General features: G+C 53.6%; 2 protein-coding genes across 2 annotated transcripts in view; both read left to right on the top strand.

The window, feature by feature from the left end:
- The first annotated feature begins 598 nt into the window (after nt 1-598).
- LOC132456521 (oxysterol-binding protein-related protein 11-like) lies at nt 599-15,881 on the top strand. Its single transcript, XM_060050891.1, has 13 exons — nt 599-1,019; nt 1,519-1,587; nt 2,157-2,332; nt 3,532-3,611; nt 4,045-4,239; nt 5,356-5,554; nt 6,891-7,042; nt 8,336-8,476; nt 9,206-9,683; nt 11,068-11,254; nt 12,398-12,592; nt 14,458-14,611; nt 14,800-15,881. The coding sequence occupies exons 1-13, from the start codon at nt 895-897 to the stop codon at nt 14,854-14,856; spliced, it is 2,208 nt and encodes a 735-aa protein (XP_059906874.1). The 5' UTR covers nt 599-894; the 3' UTR covers nt 14,857-15,881.
- Nucleotides 15,882-16,008: 127 nt separating this feature from the next.
- LOC132456520 (sorting nexin-4-like) overlaps nt 16,009-22,404 on the top strand; it is an 11,328-nt gene continuing 4,932 nt past the window's right edge. The window contains exons 1-10 of the mRNA XM_060050890.1: nt 16,009-16,375; nt 16,732-16,850; nt 17,797-17,935; nt 18,498-18,647; nt 18,934-18,981; nt 19,316-19,371; nt 19,851-19,923; nt 20,127-20,188; nt 20,900-20,965; nt 21,388-21,477. Of these exons, the coding sequence (XP_059906873.1) occupies nt 16,250-16,375; nt 16,732-16,850; nt 17,797-17,935; nt 18,498-18,647; nt 18,934-18,981; nt 19,316-19,371; nt 19,851-19,923; nt 20,127-20,188; nt 20,900-20,965; nt 21,388-21,477 (929 nt within the window). The 5' untranslated portion in view covers nt 16,009-16,249. The remainder of the gene's footprint in view (nt 16,376-16,731; nt 16,851-17,796; nt 17,936-18,497; nt 18,648-18,933; nt 18,982-19,315; nt 19,372-19,850; nt 19,924-20,126; nt 20,189-20,899; nt 20,966-21,387; nt 21,478-22,404) is intronic.

The raw sequence follows: 22,404 nt of genomic DNA, 5'->3' as shown, positions 1-22,404 counted from the left end.
GTCCAAGTCGTTCCGACAAAAAGCTACAAACCAGGATGGTGACAGCTACGAGTTGCTTCTGAAACAGGAAACCAAAAAGAGCAGAAGTACAAATTCAACTGAGTCAAGAACAAATCTTGTTTACCCAAATGCAGCACACAAAAGTGCATCTGGAGATACAACTCCTAAAGGCAGAGGTGGAAAGAGCTAGTATCTGTCCTGTAAATGATTTGTTTTGTTACTCAACAGTAGAACAAAATAAGGTTTCTTAAAATTAAAACAAAGAATGGCTATTTGTGGCCAACCTGCCAACCTGTTGTTCTTTGCCCAGCCAGTAGGCTACACTGTTGGTTCTATTTAAGGCTCTGGTAAACAGGATTTGGTAATTCTAAAATGTTGTATTTGGATCACAGTGATCCAATCCAAAGGGGCATAGAAGTAAGAAGGATCAGGTGATCCTGGATAGCAAAACATGGGATTTCAAACATATCAATTTGATCCAGATTCTATTTTTAAACTCGGACACACCCCTGCATGCAGCATGCAGCAGAACAACCCTAAAGCCACGCCCCGATGTTTTGATAACCAGGAAGTCGCTCCAGAGATCACGTGACCGGCTCCCTGTCAAGCCGCTGTAAATACTGGCCAGCTATGCTACTCGTAGCTCAGCAGGAGAAAAAGTTAAACTGTCGTTCGACTGCTCGGTAACGGGGAATATTAACGGGCTAAACGCCCGCCGTGACATGGCCCGCGCGTCGAGACACCGGACGGACGCTTCGTTTCACTTCCGTTAACCAACACGAGTTAAATACGAGCAGTAGTCGGTTGGCCTGGGAGGCTTCTAGCCTAGCCTAGCCCCCCCCCCCTACTGTAGTGACATTGGTTCGTTAGCGTTAGTGTTAGCCTACCTTAGCTATGACTACGCAAGTGGAGAGCGCCGCGGCGCTGCGGGTCCCGGAGAGCGAGGCCCGGCTGGAGGCTTTCCCCCAGAGCCGCACGCCGAGCTCCGGGAGGGCCAGCACCAAGGGATGGCAGTACAGGTGGGCCACACGTCATACTACACACTACACGTTACACTGCAGTACAGGTGGGCCACACGTCACACTACACACTACACGTTACACTGCAGTACAGGTGGGCCACACGTCACACTACACACTACACGTTACACTGCAGTACAGGTGGGCCACACGTCACACTAGACGTTACACCACACGTTAGAGTAGTATACTAGAGTGGTCTGCTACACGTTACAGTACACGTTAAAGTACACTCCAGTGCTCTGCTAGACGTGACAGTACACGTTAGTGTATACTGAAGTGGTCTGCTAGACGTGACAGTACGCGTTAGTGTATACTAAAGTGGTCTCCTGGACATTACAGTGCACGCTAGTGTATGCTGAAGTGGTCTGCTTGACATTAGTTTACACTAAAGTGGTCTGCCAAGTTACATGACACAGTGGTGTACTGAAGAGGTCTGCTACACGTTGAACAAAGTAAGGAGGTCACTTTGACTTAGTTTCTGTCGTTCCTCTTTCAGTGACCACATGGAGAATATCAACGGGTACTTGATGAAGTACACCAACCTGGTGACCGGATGGCAGTACCGGTAAGTGGGTGTGTGTGTGTGTGTGAGAGAGAGAGAATGACCGCTTGCTGATCAACTGTGTTGTCAATACAATGCTGTGTGTCTGATGGGTCATTAGTCTTTACTGACAGTTATAACCAACAGTAGAGCACCGTAAACGGCCTTTTCTAAATTTGTAGATGCAATATTTATTACCAGACGTTAATTCTGATCATGTGACCATGTTGTTTTTATTAGCCCTAAACTTTCCAACACTCAGCACTCACTACTGAGTATACTATGAGGACACATGTGCATTATTAATGTCAGTACAGTGCAAATCGTACCCCATTAAGCAGCAGCCCGGCTTAAGGGGGCGTCCGTAGGAGGCCTTCAGGTGGGGCGGTGGTCCCGGGGCCTGATCCCAGAGGGGCTGGACCCCCCCTAGCCACCGCCTCCCTGTCTCCAGGTGGGGCGGTGGTCCCGGGGTCTGAACCCAGAGGGGCTGGACCCCCCTAGCCACCGCCTCCCTGTCTCCAGGTGGGCCGGTGGTCCCGGGGTCTGAACCCAGAGGGGCTGGACCCCCCTAGGCACTGACTCCCTGTCTCCAGGTTCTTCGTGCTCAACAACGAGGCGGGTATGCTGGAGTACTTCGTCAACGAGCAGTCGCGGCCCCAGAAGCCGCGGGGGACCCTGCCCCTGGCCGGCGCCGTCATCTCCCCGAGCGACGAGGACTCCCACACCTTCACCGTCAACGCCATCAGCGGCGAGCAGTACAAGCTCCGGGGTGGGTGACCGCGCACTGTCACCACGCACACCGTTACCGCGGCGACCGGTCCCCACGCACACCGTTACCGCGGCGACCGGTCCCTATGCACACCGTTACCGCGGCGACCGGTCCCCACGCACACCGTTACCGCGGCGACCGGTCCCCACGCACACCGTTACCGCGGCGACCGGTCCCTACGCACACCGTTACCGCGGCGACCGGTCCCCACGCACACCGTTACCGTGGCGACCGGTCCCCACGCACACCGTTACCGTGGCGACCGGTCCCCACGCACACCGTTACCGCGGCGACCGGTCACTACGGACACCGTTAACGCGGTGAGCCGTCCCTACGCACACCGTTAACGCGGCGACCGGTCACTAAAGACTCTACTGTACGTAGACTCTACTGTATGTAGATTCTAGTGTACGTAGACTCTACTGTAGATAGACTTGAGTGAACGTAGACTCTACTGTACGTAGTCTCTAGTGTACGTAGACTCTACTGTACGTAGTCTCTAGTGTACGTAGACTCTAGTGTACGTAGTCTCTAGTGTACGTAGACTCTAGTGTACGTAGACTCCAGTGTACGTAGTCTCTAGTGTACGTAGACTCTAGTGTACGTAGACTCCAGTGTACGTCACCCAGAGATTACAGACAGGGTCGATAGGAGAAGGTGCTCTCCTCGCTGCAGCCTCAGACATTAGTATCAGGTATCACTTTCCTTCCCGTCAGAGAACAGCTCAGTGGCTCTGTCTCTGAACAACGTACTACACCCGGGCTACGCTCCTTCAGTATGAGGAGCCAGCAGCAGCACCCTCAAACCCGGAATGACCGCTGACCTTGCGGGCTCGGGCGGGGTTGTGACCTCCGCCGCGTAGATAGCTGTGGCGACGGCCCTGTGTGTGTGTTGTAGCTACGCATGCTAACGGCTACGGCCCTGTGTGTGTGTGTTGTAGCTACGGATGCTAACAGCGACGACACTGTGTGTGTGTGTGTGTGTGTGTGTGTGTGTGTGTGTGTGTGTGTGTGTGTGTGTGTGTGTGTGTGTGTGTGTGTGTGTGTGTGTGTGTGTGTGTGTGTGTGTGTGTGTGTGTGTGTGTGTGTGTGTGTGTGTGTGTGTGTTGTAGCTACGGATGCTAACAGCGACGACACTGTGTGTGTGTGTGTTCTAGCTACGCATGCTAACAGCTACGACACTGTGCATGTGTGTTCTAGCTACGGATGCTAAGGAGCGACAGCACTGGGTGAGCCGTCTCCAGATCTGCACGCAGCACCACACCGAGGCCTTGGGCAAGGTGAGACACAACACACCTGCTGGTTTAGCCCTCAGTCGTTGAGCTGGAGCGTTCCTCCGGAGTGACGGACAGCGGGCTAGGGGGCGGGACCAAATGGATGCAGCGCTGCTATTGGTTGACACGTCGTGGCCTTCTGCTGTGCTTTGGCTTTTTCTGAATACATTAGCGGTTCAATGTTAGTTCACTAATTTGGGAAAGAGTTTAAAACATGCTACATTGATGAGTGGATGGGAACATCAGTTAGCACTTTCACCCAGTTCACATCCCAAGTCCTATTCTAGCTATTCTCCTTGTCTTGTTGGCGAGGGAATTTCACTTACTGGCTGTTTTCTTCTCCTCTCTCTCCCCTCTCTCTATCTCTCCCCTCTCCCCCTCTCCATCCTCCTCTCCCCCCTCATCTCTCCAACCTCTCTCCCCCCCCCCTCCCCCACAGAGCCAGGCCCCCTCTAAGTCCCATAGTTTCTCCACGGTGTCCCAGGGCAGCGGCAGCTCGCCCCTGGCCCAGCGCCGGGCCAGCCAGACCGGGGCGTCGTCCTCCTACTTCAGCCTGACCCAGGCCCACAAGGGCTCCTCGCTCTACTCCAGCCGCAGGTCCCTGCTCCCCGACCACCTGCTGGACGCCCGCGAGGTGAGGGGGGGAGAAGAGGGGGAGACAGGAGAGGAGTGGAGGGGAGAGAGGAGACAGGAGGGGGGAGAGGAGAGGAGAGAGGAGGGGGGAGGAGGGGGATGCTAGCTTCCTGTCACATCGCCAATTCTCATTCTCTCGTTTAAAAGATACTAGAGAATTAAAAAGAGATAAAATACAAAACTGTTGTACATATTTGTGTTGGACAAATATGTACAACACAACTGTTATACCATCTATTAAACATCAGTATTCTCCCTTTTTTATTCCATCACATTTTAAAATATTGAATAATTAAATCTGCCGCGTACTGCAGTGTCCATGAGGTGGCGCTACAGCGTATGGCTACAGCGTTCCAGCGTCTGTACGGCCCTTCACCCAGGCTTGAGGATTACCTGAGACTGAACCAAGTGTTTACTGAGAGCTGTGGGCGCGATGCTTAATGCATAATGTACACATCATGCCCTGGTGTTCTGCTTGGACCCATCGCAGCCTCGATGGAGCTGGAGTACAACAAATTCTTTAATAAATAGAATGCTGTTAATTTTTCTCTTGAGTATTCTGAAGCAGATGTTAAACACTGCTTCTAAAGGGAGAATTTGCTGGAAATTCTCTGACGAATGTTGTCTGGGTTAATGTGTGTGTGTGTGTGTGCTTTAGCTCTGGACGCTAATGATGTGCTGGCTCGTGTGTGTGTGTGTGTGTGTGTGTGTGTGTGTGTGTGTGTGTGTGTGTGTGTGTGTGTGTGTGTGTGTGTGTGTGTGTGTGTGTGTGTGTGTGTGTGTGTGTGTGTGTGTGTGTGTGTGTGTGTGTGTGTTCGTTCTAGCTTCGGAGGGTAAGGATGTGCTGGCTCCTATGTATGTTTACCTGTATCCTTAATGTGTGTGTCTGTACCTGTGTGTCTATAATGTGTGTGTTTGTAACTGTCTTTAACGTGTGTGTCTGTACGTGTGTGTGTGTGTGTGTGTGTGTCTGTACCTTTGTCTTAAATGCGTGTGTACCTGTGTCCTTAACGTGTGTGTGTGTGTCTGTACTTGTGTCTGTAACACGTGTGTGTCTGTACCTGTACCTGTGTGTGTGTGTGTGTGTGTAACGCGTGGTCCGTGTGATGTGTCCCAGATGATGGTGCAGGCCCAGGACCAGCATAAGGACCTGATCCAGACCATCGAGGGCCTGCCCCCGGTCCCGGGCTGCTCGCCCCTGGACCAGGACCTGCTGATGCTGAAGGCCACCTCCATGGCCACCATGACCTGCCTGCACGACTGCCTGCACATCCTGCAGCTCCAGCAGCTGGCGCGTCACCACTCGGCCCTGGCAGGTCCGTACCACGGGTCCTGGGCCGGCCCTCGGGCTTCACAGAGCGCCGCAGCGTCGGGGCTCGGCGTGCTAGCCTGGCTTGCTAGCTTAAGACGCTAGCCCGGCATGGTATCTCTGGATGCTAGCTTAAGACGCTAGCCCGGCATGGTATCTCTGGATGCTAGCTTAAGACGCTAGCCCGGCATGGTATCTCTGGATGCTAGCTTAAGACGCTAGCCCGGCATGGTATCTCTGGATGCTAGCTTAAGACGCTAGCCCGGCATGGTATCTCTGGATGCTAGCTTAAGACGCTAGCCCGGCATGGTATCTCTGGATGCTATCTTAAGACGCTAGCCCGGCATGGTATCTCTGGATGCTAGCACGGCATGATAGTCTGCCATACTAGCTCTGCATGCTAGCCTAGCTCTCTAGCCCGGCTTGCCAGCCCTGGATGCTAGCTGGGCGTGCTAGCTGGCCGAGCTAGCCTTGGGTGTCCTCGTTGTCCTCGTAGCGCTTTACGCTCTCGATGGAACTATGCTGCATTATTGATCTGTGTTGACGCCGTCCCCGCGGTAACCAGACCTGGACAGGTGTAGATGTCCACCTGTAGGGGCCGCGCCGCGCGCTCCCACAGGCTAGCTCCCACAGGCTAGCTCCCTCAGGCTAGCTCCCTCTACACCTCCGGGAGGAGGGAGAAGGGAGGGAGGGGAGAGGAGGGAGGGTGAAAGGGGAGAGCTGGAGGTAGAGGATGAGGAGGGAGGGGATAATGAGGCAGATGAACAAGGAGGAGACGGGGGGAGGGACGGGGGGAGGGACGGGGGAGGGACGGGGGGAGGGACGGGGGAGAGACGGGGGGAGGGACGGGGGAGGGACGGGGGGAGGGACGGGGGAGAGACGGGGGGAGTTGAGGAGGACCTAAGGAGGAGGCGGCGGCCTACTTCTCCTCAACACCAGCTCCTCTTACTCCTCATGTATATTTCACCGGTCGCGGGCTGCGTCCTGAAACCCCCCCCTGCCTCCTCCAATCACACGCCCCGTTCCCAACGCGCAGCCAATGGGAGGGCTGGGCTCGAGGGGGCGTGGGGGGGGGTGGGGTGTGTGTGGTGGAGGGAGTGGGTCTCTAGGGACGCTCAGTCTGGCCAAGCTGCAGGGTGCTGGAGGCACGGTCTGGGTGAGCAGTGTGTGTGTGTGTGTGTGTGTGTGTGTGTGTGTGTGTGTGTGTGTGTGTGTGTGTGTGTGTGTGTGTGTGTGTGTGTGTGTGTGTGTGTGTGTGTGTGTGTGTGTGTGTGTGTGTGTGTGTGTGTGTGTGTGTGCGCTGAGGGTCTCCGGTCTGACGGTCTCCCCCCTCCTCCCCCCAGGGCCCAACGTGGAGTGGCTGGAGCCCAAGATGGCCGACATCCTGAAGAACGGCGGCAGCGGCGGCTCGCTAGGCGGCTTCTCCGCCAACGACGGCCTCCAGGGGGAGGGCCGGCTGGAGCTCAGCACCCCTGAGTCCTGCAGCTTCTCTGGGGTAAGCGTCTCAGGAAACTCCCCTGCTCCTGGGACTACGGCCGGGGCCGGCTCACACTCACACTCACACACACTCCATTGGCCTCTCAAAAAAGAGCCCGCTCGTACATTGGTTTGCGTTAGATCCCCTCTGATTGGCTGGAGCGTTGATAGTGCTTCAGCTCGGTCACGGGGGCGTCGTCGTGGGACCAACTCAGCGCTCCGGTTGTGGCTCGGGGAAATAATCGTATAGCGATTATTGCGACCAATATTGCGATTCTAGTATGCGACTATTATTATGAATTTTTTTATGTTCTGTATTATTCACTTAACAAGCAATAAATCAATCGGTAGTAGGACCAAAACAACATTGGAAACAGTGAACGTGTAAACGTCCCTTCCATTTAGGCCAGGCCTATTTGTTGAGCTGAATTTATGCATGAATGGATATTATAACGTCTCTATTTAACTATTGAATTCTAAAAGAAAAAATAATTACGAACCGTACTGATCTCCAGTCAGTAAAAGTAACAGTCGTTTCTGGTTTTTTTCGTAGCCTTTGCGATTGTCATATCGCGTTCTATGACATGGTGATGTCGGTTTGAATTAGATGAACCGTTCGGCCCTAGCTGCGGCCGACGATGGTGTTTGTCCTCCGGTGTGCAGTCCCAGTTTGACAGGCAGGCTCCAGATGAGCCGGCTGGCCCTCATTCCATTCCCATTCCAGTGCGAGATAAACACAGCCCAATTCACTGACCCACGTTAAAGACGTAGCTGAACTTTGACCGGTACGGAGAAGGCTGAAGGGTTATATCGCCTCTCCTCTTTTACAGTTACCCAAAATTTACCCAAAATATGAAATATCGGCAAACCCAACACTTCTCCCTGTTGCTTCACCGACCCTATTCATAAATGCATGACAAGTAAACCACAGATAAACACCAACAGACATTCAAAACTATATTAAAAAGCAAAAAAATGTGTTTGAGCGGGTTCAGAAGTAAAGAGTCCTAGTTGTGGTGTTCTTAGATTGCGCTGCTCTCAAGAAACTGAACACACCTCTTCTCCTAACCGACCAATAATTCATGACCTTGCCCGGTTTCTCCTTCACCTCTAATGCACACACGCTCGCACACACCCGCACACATACACATATACACACAAACACTCACACATACCTCCACGTGCACACACACACAAACCCCTGCACGCTCACACACCTTAACACGTGGTCACACACACACCCCAACACACCTACACAAACACTGAACACCTTCACACACCAACACTAACCCCCCCCCCCCCCCCCCAACAGGAGCTGGAGGAGGTGGAGGCAGAGGAGGAGGTGGAGGACTCCTTCGTGGAGCGAGAGGAGGAGCTGGGTGCTGTGGAGGAGGAGCGCAGTGTCATCCTACACCTCCTGTCCCAGCTCAAGCTGGGCATGGACCTGACACGGGTAGGTCCCCCTGGAGGCCTGGCAGGGCACTGCACCAGCAGTCAGCTGCGCCCAGGACCCAGCAGTCCTACTGGGTTATAGGACCTCTGGTCCAGCAGTCCTACTGGGTTATAGGACCTCTGGTCCAGCAGTCCTACTGGGTTATAGAACCTCTGGTCCAGCAGTCCTACCGGGTTATAGAACCTCTGGTCCAGCAGTCCTACTGGGTTATAGGACCTCTGGTCCAGCAGTCCTACTGGGTTATAGAACCTCTGGTCCAGCAGTCCTACTGGGTTATAGGACCTCTGGTCCAGCAGTCCTACTGGGTTATAGGACCTCTGGTCCAGCAGTCCTACTGGGTTATAGAACCTCTGGTCCAGCAGTCCTACTGGGTTATAGAACCTCTGGTCCAGCAGTCCTACTGGGTTATAGACCCTCTGGTCCAGCAGTCCTACTATGTTATAGCAGACCCTCTGGTCCAGCAGTCCTTCTATGTTATAGCAGACCCTCTGGTCCAGCAGTCCTTCTAGGTTATAGAACCTAGAAGGACTAGGTTCTAGTCCTGCGGGCGACCAGACGTCTGCGGGCGACGGCGACGTCTGGTCGCCCGCCTCACGGACCCGCCTCACGGGCCTCGAGATCCCCCGGGATCCCGGGGGATCTCGAGGCCCGTGAGTCTGGTCGCCCGTCTGCGGGCCGTGGCGTCGGCCGCGGCGTGAGTCAGCAGCCCTCTCCTCGTGCCTCCCGCAGGTCGTCCTCCCCACCTTCATCCTGGAGAAGCGCTCCCTGCTGGAGATGTACGCCGACTTCATGTCCCACCCGGACCTCTTCCTGGCCGTCGCCGACGGCGACACGCCCGAGGACCGCATGGTGCGCTTCGTGGAGTACTACCTCACCTCGTTCCACGAGGGCCGTCGCGGCGCCGTCGCCAAGAAGCCCTACAACCCCATTATCGGGGAGACCTTCCAGTGCTCCTGGAGGGTCCCCCGCGCCCCGGACACGCCCCCGGGCCCCGCCTCCACGCCCCCCGGCCCTGCCTCCACGGCCCCGCTCCCCCCGCCGGACTCCACCCACCAGGTCCGCTTCGTGGCGGAGCAGGTGTCGCACCACCCGCCCGTGTCGGGCTTCTACGCCGAGTGCCCGGAGAAGCGCGTGTGTGTGAACACGCACGTCTGGACCAAGAGCAAGTTCATGGGCATGTCCATCGGCGTGTCGATGGTGGGGGAAGGTGAGCCAGGACCGGGAGACCACTGGTAGGACTGGGAGACCACTGGTAGGACCGGGAGACCACTGGTAGGACTGGGAGACCACTGGTAGGACCGGGAGACCACTGGTAGGACTGGGAGACCACTGGTAGGACCGGGAGACCACTGGTAGGACTGGGAGACACTAGTAGGACTGGGAGACACTGGTAGGACCGGGAGACCACTGGTAGGACTGGGAGACACTAGTAGGACTGGGAGACACTGGTAGGACCGGGAGACCACTGGTAGGACTGGGAGACCACTGGTAGGACCGGGAGACCACTGGTAGGACCGGGAGACCACTGGTAGGACCGGGAGACCACTGGTAGGACCGGGAGACCACTGGTAGGACTGGGAGACCACTGGTAGGACCGGGAGACCACTGGTAGGACTGGGAGACACTAGTAGGACCGGGAGACCACTGGTAGGACTGGGAGACCACTGGTAGGACTGGGAGACACTAGTAGGACCGGGAGACCACTGGTAGGACTGGGAGACCACTGGTAGGACTGGGAGACACTAGTAGGACTGGGAGACCACTGGTAGGACTGGGAGACCACTGGTAGGACCGGGAGACCACTGGTAGGACCGGGAGACCACTGGTAGGACTGGGAGACCACTGGTAGGACTGGGAGACCACTGGTAGGACTGGGAGACACTAGTAGGACCGGGAGACCACTGGTAGGACCGGGAGACCACTGGTAGGACCGGGAGACCACTGGTAGGACTGGGAGACCACTGGTAGGACCGGGAGACCACTGGTAGGACTGGGAGACACTAGTAGGACCGGGAGACCACTGGTAGGACTGGGAGACCACTGGTAGGACTGGGAGACCACTGGTAGGACTGGGAGACCACTGGTAGGACTGGGAGACACTAGTAGGACCGGGAGACCACTGGTAGGACCGGGAGACCACTGGTAGGACTGGGAGACACTAGTAGGACTGGGAGACACTAGTAGGACTGGGAGACACTGGTAGGACCGGGAGACCACTGGTAGGACCGGGAGACCACTGGTAGGACTGGTAGTACCAGACCAGTCCTAGAAGGATCGTTAGCAGACCAGTAGTAGCAGACCAGTAGTACTGGGCTATCGTTAGCAGACCAGTAGTACTGGACTGTCGTTAGCAGACCAGTAGTAGCAGACCATTAGTACTGGACTATCGTCATCAGACCAGTAGTAGCAGACCAGTAGTACTAGACTCCCCATAAGGCCTGTGTGTGTGTGTGTGTGTGTGTGTGTGTGTGTGTGTGTGTGTGTGTGTGTGTGTGTGTGTGTGTGTGTGTGTGTGTGTGTGTGTGTGTGTGTGTGTGTGTGTGTGTGTGTGTGTGTGTGTGTGTGTGTGTGTGTGTGTGCGCGCCCCCCAGGCTGCCTCTCCCTGCTGGACCACGAGGAGGAGTACACCTTCACGCTGCCCTGTGCCTACGCCCGCTCCATCCTGACGGTGCCCTGGGTGGAGCTGGGCGGCAAGGTGATCGTCACCTGCGCCAAGAGCGGCTACTCGGCCGTCATCACCTTCCACACCAAGCCCTTCTACGGGGGCAAGCTGCACAAGTACGTGGTCCACTGGTACCCACTAGTACCCTCTAGTACCCTCTAGTACTCGCTGGGACACACTAGTGCACTGTAGTACCCTGTAGTACCTTCTAGTACTCACTGGAACACACTAGTACCCTGTAGTACCCACTAGTACTCACTGGAACACACTAGTACCCTGTAGTACCCGGTATTACCCTGTAGTACCCTCTAGGACTCACCCTGTGGTTCTCTCCAGTCCTCTCCAGTCCTCTCCTCTCCTCTCCTCTCCTCTCCTCTCCTCTCCTCTCCTCTCCTCTCCTCTCCTCTCCTCTCCTCTCCTCTCCTCTCCTCTCCAGTCCTCTCCTCTCCTCTCCTCTCCAGTCCTCTCCTCTCCTCTCCTCTCCTCTCCTCTCCAGTCCTCTCCTCTCCTCTCCAGTCCTCTCCTCTCCTCTCCTCTCCTCTCCTCTCCTCTCCTCTCCTCTCCTCTCCTCTCCAGTCCTCTCCTCTCCTCTCCTCTCCTCTCCTCTCCTCTCCTCTCCTCTCCTCTCCAGTCCTCTCCTCTCCTCTCCAGTCCTCTCCTCTCCTCTCCAGTCCTCTCCTCTCCTCTCCTCTCCTCTCCTCTCCAGTCCTCTCCTCTCCTCTCCAGTCCTCTCCTCTCCCTCTCCTCTCCTCTCCTCTCCCTCTCCTCTCCTCTCCAGTCCTCTCCAGTCCTCTCCTCTCCTCTCCTCTCCTCTCCTCTCCTCTCCTCTCCTCTCCTCTCCTCTCCAGTCCTCTCCTCTCCTCTCCTCTCCTCTCCTCTCCAGTCCTCTCCTCTCCTGTCCCCTCCAGTCCTCACCAGTCCCTGTGGTTGTGTGTGTTCCTCCTGTGGTTGTGTGTGTCCCTCACCAGTCCCTGTGGTTGTGTGTGTTCCTCCTGTGGTTGTGTGTGTCCCTCACCAGTCCCTGTGGTTGTGTGTGTTCCTCCCGTGGTTGTGTGTGTCCCTCACCAGTCCCTGTGGTTGTGTGTGTTCCTCACCAGTCCCTGTGGTTGTGTGTTCCTCCTGTGGTTGTGTGTGTTCCTCCTCAGCCCCCCGTGGTTGTGTGTGTCCCTCACCAGTCCCTGTGGTTGTGTGTGTTCCTCCTCAGCCCCCCGTGGTTGTGTGTGTCCCTCACCGGTCCCCGTGGTTGTGTTCCTCTGCAGGGTGACGGCGGAGGTGAAGCACAGCGTCACCGGCGTGGTGGCGTGCCGCGTGCAGGGCGAGTGGAACGGCGTGCTGGAGTTCAGCTACCCGGCGGCCGAGGGCCCGGGCAGCGTGCGGCTGGTGGACGTCACCAAGCTGCCCGTCTGCAGGAAACACGTCCGGCCAGTGGCCCGCCAGGGCCCCACTGAGTCACGGTGAGGACCCCCCCCCCCCCCCCCCCTAGTGGCCTGCCAGGGCCCCACTGAGTCACGGTGAGGACCCCCCCCCAGTGGGCCGCCAGGGCCCCACTGAGTCACGGTGAGGACCCCCCCCCCCTAGTGGGCCGCCAGGGCCCCACTGAGTCACGGTGAGGACCCCCCCCCCTAGTGGGCCGCCAGGGCCCCACTGAGTCACGGTGAGGACCCCCCCCCCCCCCCCCCCTAGTGGCCTGCCAGGGCCCCACTGAGTCACGGTGAGGACCCCCCCCCAGTGGGCCGCCAGGGCCCCACTGAGTCACGGTGAGGACCCCCCCCCCTAGTGGGCCGCCAGGGCCCCACTGAGTCACGGTGAGGACCCCCCCCCCCCCCTAGTGGCCCGCCAGGGCCCCACTGAGTCACGGTGAGGACCCCCCCCCAGTGGGCCGCCAGGGCCCCACTGAGTCACGGTGAGGACCCCCCCCCCCCCCCTAGTGGGCCCACCGTGTCTGTGGTAGCATGAAGAGGAATGAGCCAGAGTGGGAACGTGAGAGTGGGAACGTGAGAGTGGCCGAGCGAGAGTGAGCGAGTGAGAGTTGGACTGAGTTCGCGAGTCAGAGTGTGTGTGAGTGAGAGAGAGAGAGAGAGTGAGTACGGAAAGTGAAAGTGTGTCGCAATAACGCCCTGTTTACACAACAACGTTTGTGGGTGAAGACTACAAAATTATGATCAGATGTGCCTTTTTGTTTAATGGGCGACGGCGTTTTCGGGGCTTGAAAAAACAAAAAAATGAAGCCACCCTCCAGAGTGGAAGTGTTAAACGCACCACGGTCGCGTCTCCTTCTAAAGGGATAACAACGCTAAAGTGTGCTTTGATCTGCCCTTGACGGGTACGTGTTTACGTCACATCTATGTACAGTACAGGCAAACAAAAACAAACATGTCTGGTTCTTTCCATCAGTCGGACATTCAAGTAGCAACTCTGATAACTGTCCAGGAGTCATTTTAGCAGCTAAGCCGAATAATCACGAATAATTTAACGGAACAGAGAAGGCGCATGAATTACCTAGGGCAATTTTTGATGCACCAATTCAGCGGTGGCGAACCAGACAGCACCACCTAGCCACCTGGAGTGCGTACTACATCGAATTTCACACACTATAGCGTCGCCGTATGCACGCAGATTCCCCCCCCAAAGACGCTTGTCTAAACGCAGAATAAGAAGTGAGAACGTATCGCCACTTTTGCGTTTTCTGTCCAGAGTGTCTCGGTCTAAATCGAGTGAGTGTGTGAGTGTGTGTCTGCCGTGCCTCTACAGGCCTGGTGGGACCCTGGGTCCCTGCGGCCCGGGCTGCTGTCTGACTGGGTGCTGGGGGCCCTCAGGGGGCCTTGAGGGCCCCGGGCTGTGGTCTGACTGGGTGCTGGGGGCCCTCAGGGGGCTTTGAGGGCCCCGGGGCCCCGGCTGTGGTCTGACGGGGTGCTGGGGGCCTTGAGGGCCCCGGGGCCCGGGCTGTGGTCTGACGGGGTGCTGGGGGCCTTGAGGGCCCCGGGGGCCCCGGGCTGTGGTCTGACGGGGTGCTGGGGGCCTTGAGGGCCCCGGGGCCCGGGCTGTGGTCTGACGGGGTGCTGGGGGCCTTGAGGGGCCCGGGCTGTGGTCTGACGGGGTGCTGGGGGCCTTGAGGGCCCCGGGGCCCGGGCTGTGGTCTGACGGGGTGCTGGGGGCCTTGAGGGCCCCGGGGCCCCGGCTGTGGTCTGACGGGGTGCTGGGGGCCCTCAGGGGGCCTTGAGGGCCCCGGGGCCCGGGCTGTGGTCTGACGGGGTGCTGGGGGCCTTGAGGGCCCCGGGGCCCCGGCTGTGGTCTGACGGGGTGCTGGGGGCCCCTGCAGGCGGCTGTGGCAGCACGTGACGGAGGCGCTGCGGCACAGGGACATGGAGAAGGCCACGGAGCACAAGAGGGTCCTGGAGGAGCGGCAGAGGCTGGAGGAGAGGCACCGCGCCGACGCAGACGCCCCCTGGAAGACGCGCTACTTCGAGAGCGAGGTGAGACCCCCCCCCCCCACCTCGGTGAGGCCCCGGGACCCGGGCTGTAGAGGGCCCCCGGGGACCTAGACACTGCCCCTTCTGACAGTCCAAGCGGGCGTGTCCCCTAGACGTATGACGGATGCTGTGCTGTCAGCAGAGGCTGAAGCGGCTAACCCCCCCCCCCTCTCTGCTTGTCTTGTTTCCAGGGCGACGCCTGGGTCTACCACAAGCCTCTCTGGAAGAACCCCCCCTTCAAATCCTAAAGCCGCCCGGCAGCACCGTGTGTGTGTGTGTGTGTGTGTGTGTGTGTGTGTGTGTGTGTGTGTGTGTGTGTGTGTGTGTGTGTGTGTGTGTGTGTGTGTGTGTGTGTGTGTGTGTGTGTGTGTGTGTGTGTGTGTGTGTGTGTGTGTGTGTGTGTGTGTGTGTCCAGCCTTAAGATTGTCCTCTGAGGGCCTCCGTACCTCGTTCCGCCGCTCCTCCTCCCCCTTTTTATCCATTTCTTTGTTTTGCTTCCTGGAAACCATGGTTACTACGGAACGAGGAGGAGGAGAGAGACAGGAGGAGGAGGAGAGAGACAGGAGGAGGAGGAGAGAGACAGGAGGAGGAGGAGAGAGACAGGAGGAGAGGGAGACAGAAGGAGAGGGAGACAGAAGGAGAGAGAGACAGAAGGAGAGGGAGACAGAAGGAGAGAGAGAGACGGGAAGAGAGAGAGAGAGAGAGAGACAGGAGGGGTGAGCGAGACAGGAGGGGAGAGAGAGAGACGGGAGGAGGAGAGACTCGGGAGGAGGAAGGAGCAAACCAAGGGCGATGGTGCCGACCCCGAAGCCTGGGATGCAGGTTTCTCGGTGCCTTACACAACGTGTGTGTGTGTGTGTGTGTGTGTGTGTGTGTGTGTGTGTGTGTGTGTGTGTGTGTGTGTGTGTGTGTGTGTGTGTGTGTGTGTGTGTGTGTGTGTGTGTGTGTGTGTGTGTGTGTGTGTGTGTGTGTGTGTGAGACCCTAAGCCCTCTTAAGGTGGGCGGTTGGAACAGGTTCTGGGGCGGTCCCTGTTCCCGGTCGCCCTGGCGACGGCCCCCCGGGGGGAGGCGGTGGTACGACGGCCCGACTGTGATTTTGTGGCTCATGACTGATGTGTGGGCGGAGAGTGTATCGCTATGACGACCTGTCACTCCCCCCGCCCCCGACGTGTCATCTCACCGGTGTCGTCACGGAGGATAAAGCCTGTTGTTATGACCAAATGATTGAAGCATTCTGTGTGATCTTTTTCCTCTGATTAAACGGTATTCATGATCCCGCTGGCCTCGTCTATTTCCACCGCTCGGAGCTCTGTAACGTAAACCGTAAACAAGTTTATATATATATACACACATACACAAAGTATAATAGACATATATATTTATGATCTCTCTCTATTAATTCTATATATATTACTATATATATTAAAATGTATGTATCAAGATTGTTGATACATTTTAGTATTTCAATAGAAACCTGTCGGTAATTGTAGGTTCCCTGAACTATTCCATATTGGGTTTTATATGTTACACCCTGTTTGAACAGCCATGTTAGCCCTTTTATAATATTGAGTCAAAAGGTGACCTTATGTCATGCAGTCTGTCTGCACGCTTTAGACCGGAGGATGTTGCTCACCTCTGCGCATGCGCCGCACCTCACCGACACCGACAGCAGGAAGGATGGCGGAGGAACGCGGAGACCCGTCCGAGCGCACCGGGGGCTCAGATCCGATGGAAGACCCCCTGGAAGAACACCAACACACCACGGTGGTCAGTACAGCGAACTTACACGGGTCTCGCGAGTGTTTTAGATCAGGCCTGATCCCGTTAACGGGCAGGTCGACTGGGAATAAACTGACTGTCGGGAACACAGCGTCTGTGGGCGACAGATCCGTAACTATGGGATGATTTGGTTACACGTCCATACTTTCAAATAGGGATCGACTGAACTGCTCCCGCAATGTATTAATTAGACACTACAGCGAAATCACAGGCCAACCCTGCTGATATTATTATTATAGGATGTAGTGCTCCGGTCGGCCAATAGATGGCGCCAGAGGCCCTCGGTCAGCTGTCCCACCGCTACAGTAAGCGTGTTATTTTTGCGGGGTTGTTTTGGGGTTCAGATGGTCGTGTCCAGCCTGTCCAGCCGACTGGAGGTCAGCGTCGCCGAGACGGAGAAACGCAACGGGAAGAACGCCATGAACATGCAGGAGACGTTCACGGTTTACCTGGTGGAGACACGGTGAGACGGTAACTGTTATCACGACATCACCCCCAGACCGGCAGGACCACTGCCTCTTGTTCTGTTAGGGGGATCTCGGTGTTGATGTACTTTATGAAGAGTAAATTTACTTCATAAACTTGTACATGTACCTTTTAAGGTGTGAATGTACTCTTTAAATAGTAAATATACTTTCTCAAGAGTTAATATACTTTATAAACAGAAAATGTACTTTATAAACAGAAATTATACTCTATAAAGAGTAAATGTACTTTATAAACAGTAAGTGTACTCTATAAAGAGTAAGTGTACTATATAAACAGTAAATGTACTATATAAACAGTAAGTGTAGGCCTACTATATAATAATAATAATAATAATACATTTTATTTATAATGCACTTTATATTCAAGAATCTCAAAGTGCTTCAAAGAAAAAAAAAAAAAAAAAACAGTAAGTAAGTAAGTAATATAAACAGTAAGTGTACTATATAAAGAGTGAGTGTACTTTATGAACAGTAAGTGTACTATATAAAGAGTGAGTGTACTTTATGAACAGTGAGTGTACTCTCTGAACAGTGAGTGCACTCTATGAACAGTGAGTGTACTCTACAGTGAGTGTACTCTCTGAACAGTGAGTGTACTCTCTGAACAGTGAGTGCACTCTATGAACAGTGAGTGCACTCTATGAACAGTGAGTGTACTCTATGAACAGTGAGTGTACTCTATGAACAGTGAGTGTACTCTATGAACAGTGAGTGCACTCTATGAACAGTGAGTGTACTCTATGAACAGTGAGTGTACTCTACAGTGAGTGTACTCTATGAACAGTGAATGTACTCTATGAACAGTGAGTGTACTCTATGAACAGTGAGTGTACTCTATGAACAGTGAGTGTACTTTATGAACAGTGAGTGTACTCTATGAGGGCCCCCCCTCCTGAGTGCTGTCCCCCCGCCGTGTGCCAGGCCCGTGGAGCCCCTGGCCGACGGCCGTCAGTCGGCCCCTGACTCGCTGTGGAGGCGTTACAGTGAGTTTGAGATCCTCAGGAGCTACCTGCTGGTCACCTACCCCGCCGTCGTGGTCTCCCCACTGCCCGAGAAGAGGGTAGGACCCCCAGGACCTCGCGTGTGTGTGTGTGTGTGTGTGTGTGTGTGTGTGTGTGTGTGTGTGTGTGTGTGTGTGTGTGTGTGTGTGTGTGTGTGTGTGTGTGTGTGTGTGTGTGTGTGTGTGTGTGTGTGTGTGTGTGTGTGTGTGTGTGTGTGTCTGTGTCTGTGTCTGTGTTGATGTGTGTGTGTTTGTGTTTCCTTCAGGCAGAGTTTGTGTTCATGTGTGAGTGTTCAGGTGTGTGTGTTGATGTGTATGTGTGTGTGTGTGTGTGTGTGTTTCCTTCAGGCAGAGTTTGTGTTTATGTGTGTGTGTGTGTCTGTTGATGTGTGTGTCTGTGTTGATGTGTGTGTGTGTGTGTGTTGATGTGTGTGTGTGTGTGTGTGTGTGTGTGTGTGTGTGTGTGTGTGTGTGTGTGTGTGTTGATGTGTGTGTGTGTTGATGTGTGTGTGTGTGTGTGTGTGTGTTGATGTGTGTGTGTGTGTGGGTGTGTGTTTATGTGTGTGTGTCTGTGTTGATGTGTGTGTGTCTGTGTTGATGTGTGTGTGTGTGTTTCCTTCAGGCAGAGTTTGTGTGGCACAAGTTGTCGGCGGACAACATGGACCCCGACTTCGTGGAGCGCCGACGGGTCGGCTTGGAGAACTTCCTCCAGCGAGTGACATCACATCCTGTCCTCTCCCACGACAGCATCCTGTACCAGTTCCTCACCGAGGTGAGTGACATCACATCCTGTCCTCTCCCACGACAGCATCCTGTACCAGTTCCTCACCGAGGTGAGCGCCACCACTTCACGACCCGGGTCACATGATGAACTGATGAAGGTCAAACCATTAAAGCGAGCGACCCCTTCAAGTCCAACCTGTCGTTTGATGTTCAAAGGGGGCGTGGCTCTCTCCGTGAGCCATTGCTAGTGAACGATTGATTGATTGATTGAAAGTCTTTATTGACACGTGTACAAAGGAACATGCGATTCACTCTGAGTGTGTTGTCGTTGTCAGGAGCAGGGCTGGAAGGAGGCGGTGTACGACACCGGGTTCCAGGACAAGGTAACCACGGCGACCATCTTCTTATACAAACTCCCTAGCAACCCTTCTTCACCCTCATCCTCGGCCTCCATGTGCAACTTTAATGAGCTTGAATGAGATTATTAATTGATGTTTGTTTGAGGTTGGTATTTTCAGAACGTCAGGGTTAGCATTTTAACTAGCTCTTAATTGGTCTCATGTGTGTTTAATTTACTCTAAACTGGTTAAATGTGTGCTTAATTTATTCGCAATTAGTTGAACGTGTTGATTGACTCTTAATTGGTTGAATGTGTTACATTGAGTCTTAATTGATTGAATGTGTTTAATTGAGTCTTAATTGATTCAATGTTTGCAGGCCGACTCCCGACTGCGGGCCTTGAGCGCCACCTTCAGGGTCAGGAATCCTGACAGGTACGTTCCTCCGCCTCTGGGTTCACATTGGAGTCACTTCTTTTGGTACCAACATGTCATCCTCCGTGTGACCATCAGAGTTACCAACTGTGCTACAGTAGGTGTTACCAATGATAACTAGCGGTAGTTAGGTAGCTTAGCGTGGCTAGTGGTAGCTAGGCATAGCTAGGGGCAGCTAGATGGTAGCTTTTTATAGCTAAGTGTAGCTAGTGGTAGCTAGGCATAGCTAGTGGAAGCTAATTGTACCTTATAAGGTGGTTATAATTAAAAGGTTGCTGGGTTGTACTGAGCTGGTTGCTAGGTTACATGAGGTGGTTGCTAGGTTATATGAGGTGGTTGCTGGGTTACACTGAGGTGGTTGCTAGGTTACACTGAGGTGGTTGCTAGGTTATTCTGATGTGGTTGCTAGGTTACACGGCGGTGGTTGCTAGGTTATACTAGGTTGCTAGCGGGTTGCTAAGTGTGTTTCTTGTTGCCAGGCGCTTCGTGGAGATGAAGCACTACAGTGATGAGCTGCAGTCGCACACGTCTCAGCTGCTCCGCGCACGTGCAGTAAGACACGCACGCACGCACGCACGCACGCAAACAAACAAACAAACAAACAAACCGTCGATGCTAGTTGGGATACTGTAACAGGTGTAATCGTCTGTGTGTGTTTGCGTGTGTGTGTATGTGTGTGTGTGTGTGTGTGTGTGTGTGTGTGTGTTTGCGTGTGTGTGTATGTGTGTGTGTGTGTGTGTGTGTGTGTGTTGCAGCGTGTGGCTGACCGTCTATATGGCGTCTACAAGGTCCATGGAAACTACGGCCGAGTCTTCAGGTACCGTTAAAATACACTAAACATTCATATAAATACACTAAACATTCATATAACTACACAAAAAAATCATATTAATACACTAAACATTCATATGGCCTTGGGTGACATGAAAGGCGCCTCTAAATTAAATGTATTATTATTATATAAATAAACTAAACATGCATATAAATACACTAAATATTCATATATATATACACTAAACATTCATATAAGTGCACTAAACTTTCATAATAATACACTAAACATTCATATTAATCCACTAAACATTCATAATAATACACTAAACATTCATAATAATACACTAAACAAATAAGTACACTAAACTTTCATATTAATACACTAAACATTCATAATAATACACTAAACAATCATAATAATACACTAAACATTCATCAGTAAGTTCAGTTATATATACATTATAAGTTTGTAAAATATAGATGGAAATAGTAACGTACTTTGCACATCACAACTGTCATAAATAAGAAATGTCTCACATAGAAGAGATAGTGCAGATTTACCTAGGAGGGTTGACCTTCTGTCATGTATTCAGCTGTGTGTCTTTGCGTGCGTGTGTGTGTGTGTGTGTGTGTGTGTGTGTGTGTGTGTGTGTGTGTGTGTGTGTGTGTGTGTGTGTGTGTGTGTGTGTGTGTGTGTGTGTGTGTGTGTGTGTGTGTGTGTGTGTGTGCGTGCGTGTGTGTGTGTGTGTGTCAGTGAGTGGAGTGTCCTAGAGAAACAGATGGGAGATGGTCTGCAAAGCGCAGGACATCACATGGACGCGTGAGTGTATCTAGATCACATATCTCTATTCCTTCTTGCTCTATATCACATATCTCTATACCTTCTAGCTCTAGATCACATATCTCTATACCTTCTAGCTCTAGATCACAGATCTCTTTACTTTCTAGCTCTAGATCGCATATCTCTATACCTTCTAGCTCTAGATCGCATATCTCTATACCTTCTAGCTCTAGATCACATATCTCTATACCTTCTAGCTCTAGATCGCATATCTCTATACCTTCTAGCTCTAGATCACATATCTCTATACCTTCTAGCTCTAGATCGCCTATCTCTATACCTTCTAGCTCTAGATCACATATCTCTATACCTTCTATCTCTAGAGATCTAGATAGCATGCATATGTATGACAGGTATGTCATGTATGTCATCTTTAACATGTGTGTGATAACATGTGCCAGGTATGCTGCCTCCATCGATGATATTCTGGAGGAGGCCGAACACTATGGGGACCAGCTGAAGGAGTATCTGTTCTATGCTGAGGCTCTACGGTAAGAACCAGCCTCTGGACCTCTAAACCAGCCTCTAGACCTCTAAACCAGCCTCTAAAACATCTAGACCAGCCTCTAGACCAGCCTCTAAAACCTCTAGACCAGCCTCTAGACCAGCCTCTAAACCAGCCTCTAGACCTCTAGACCAGCCTCTAAAACATCTAGACCAGCCTCTAGACCAGCCTCTAGACCAGCCTCTAGACCAGCCTCTAAAACCTCTAGACCAGCCTCTAGACCAGCCTCTAGACCTCTAGACCAGCCTCTAGACCAGCCTCTAGACCAGCCTCTAGACCAGCCTCTAGACCAGCCTCTAGACCAGCCTCTAGACCTCTAGACCAGCCTCTAGACCAGCCTCTAGACCAGCTTCTAGACCAGCCTCTAGACCTCTAGACCAGCCTTTAGACCAGCCTCTAGACCAGCCTCTAGACCAGCCTCTAGACCAGCCTCTAGACCAGCCTCTAGACCCCTACCTGAGTTTCCTAGTGACTCTTTTGGTGTTCGTCTTCTTCAATGTATGCGTGTAAAGGCTGCAGTATGCTTACGACTAAATCTAAATGACCGTGTTTACAGAGTATCAGAGTATTATGAGAGTGTATGTGTGTTCATCAGAGTATTATGAGAGTGTGTGTGTGTTCAGAGTATTATGAGAGTGTGTGTGTGTTCATCAGAGTATTATGAGAGTGTGTGTGTGTTCATCTGAGTATTACGCCCCGTGCCCACTACCTCCGTCAGTTGACCGTTGCCCATTGACTTTGAATGGGGACGGACGCGCAATGCATTGTGGATCCGTCCGTTCAGTTGGAGCGTTCGCCACCGTCAGAAAGTTGAAAAATGTTCAACTTTTTCGGCAGCGATGGTTCCGTCATCCAATCAGATCGCGTATGCAAATTTAAGCACTGTGACGCGACTCGGGCTCTGACGATACTG

This window comes from Gadus macrocephalus, chromosome 4 (genome assembly GCF_031168955.1).
Source record: "Gadus macrocephalus chromosome 4, ASM3116895v1".
NCBI classification, from domain to species: Eukaryota; Metazoa; Chordata; class Actinopteri; order Gadiformes; family Gadidae; genus Gadus; species Gadus macrocephalus.
This window is presented reverse-complemented; position numbering and strand designations above follow the sequence as displayed.

Excerpts from the sequence above, each read along its gene's own strand:
- LOC132456521 (XM_060050891.1), top strand. The coding sequence starts at position 895 with ATGACTACGCAAGTGGAGAGCGCCGCGGCGCTGCGGGTCCCGGAGAGC. Across the intron at positions 1,588-2,156 it reads GTGACCGGATGGCAGTACCG|GTTCTTCGTGCTCAACAACG; the intron begins GTAAGTGGGTGT and ends CCCTGTCTCCAG. Across the intron at positions 3,612-4,044 it reads ACACCGAGGCCTTGGGCAAG|AGCCAGGCCCCCTCTAAGTC; the intron begins GTGAGACACAAC and ends CCTCCCCCACAG.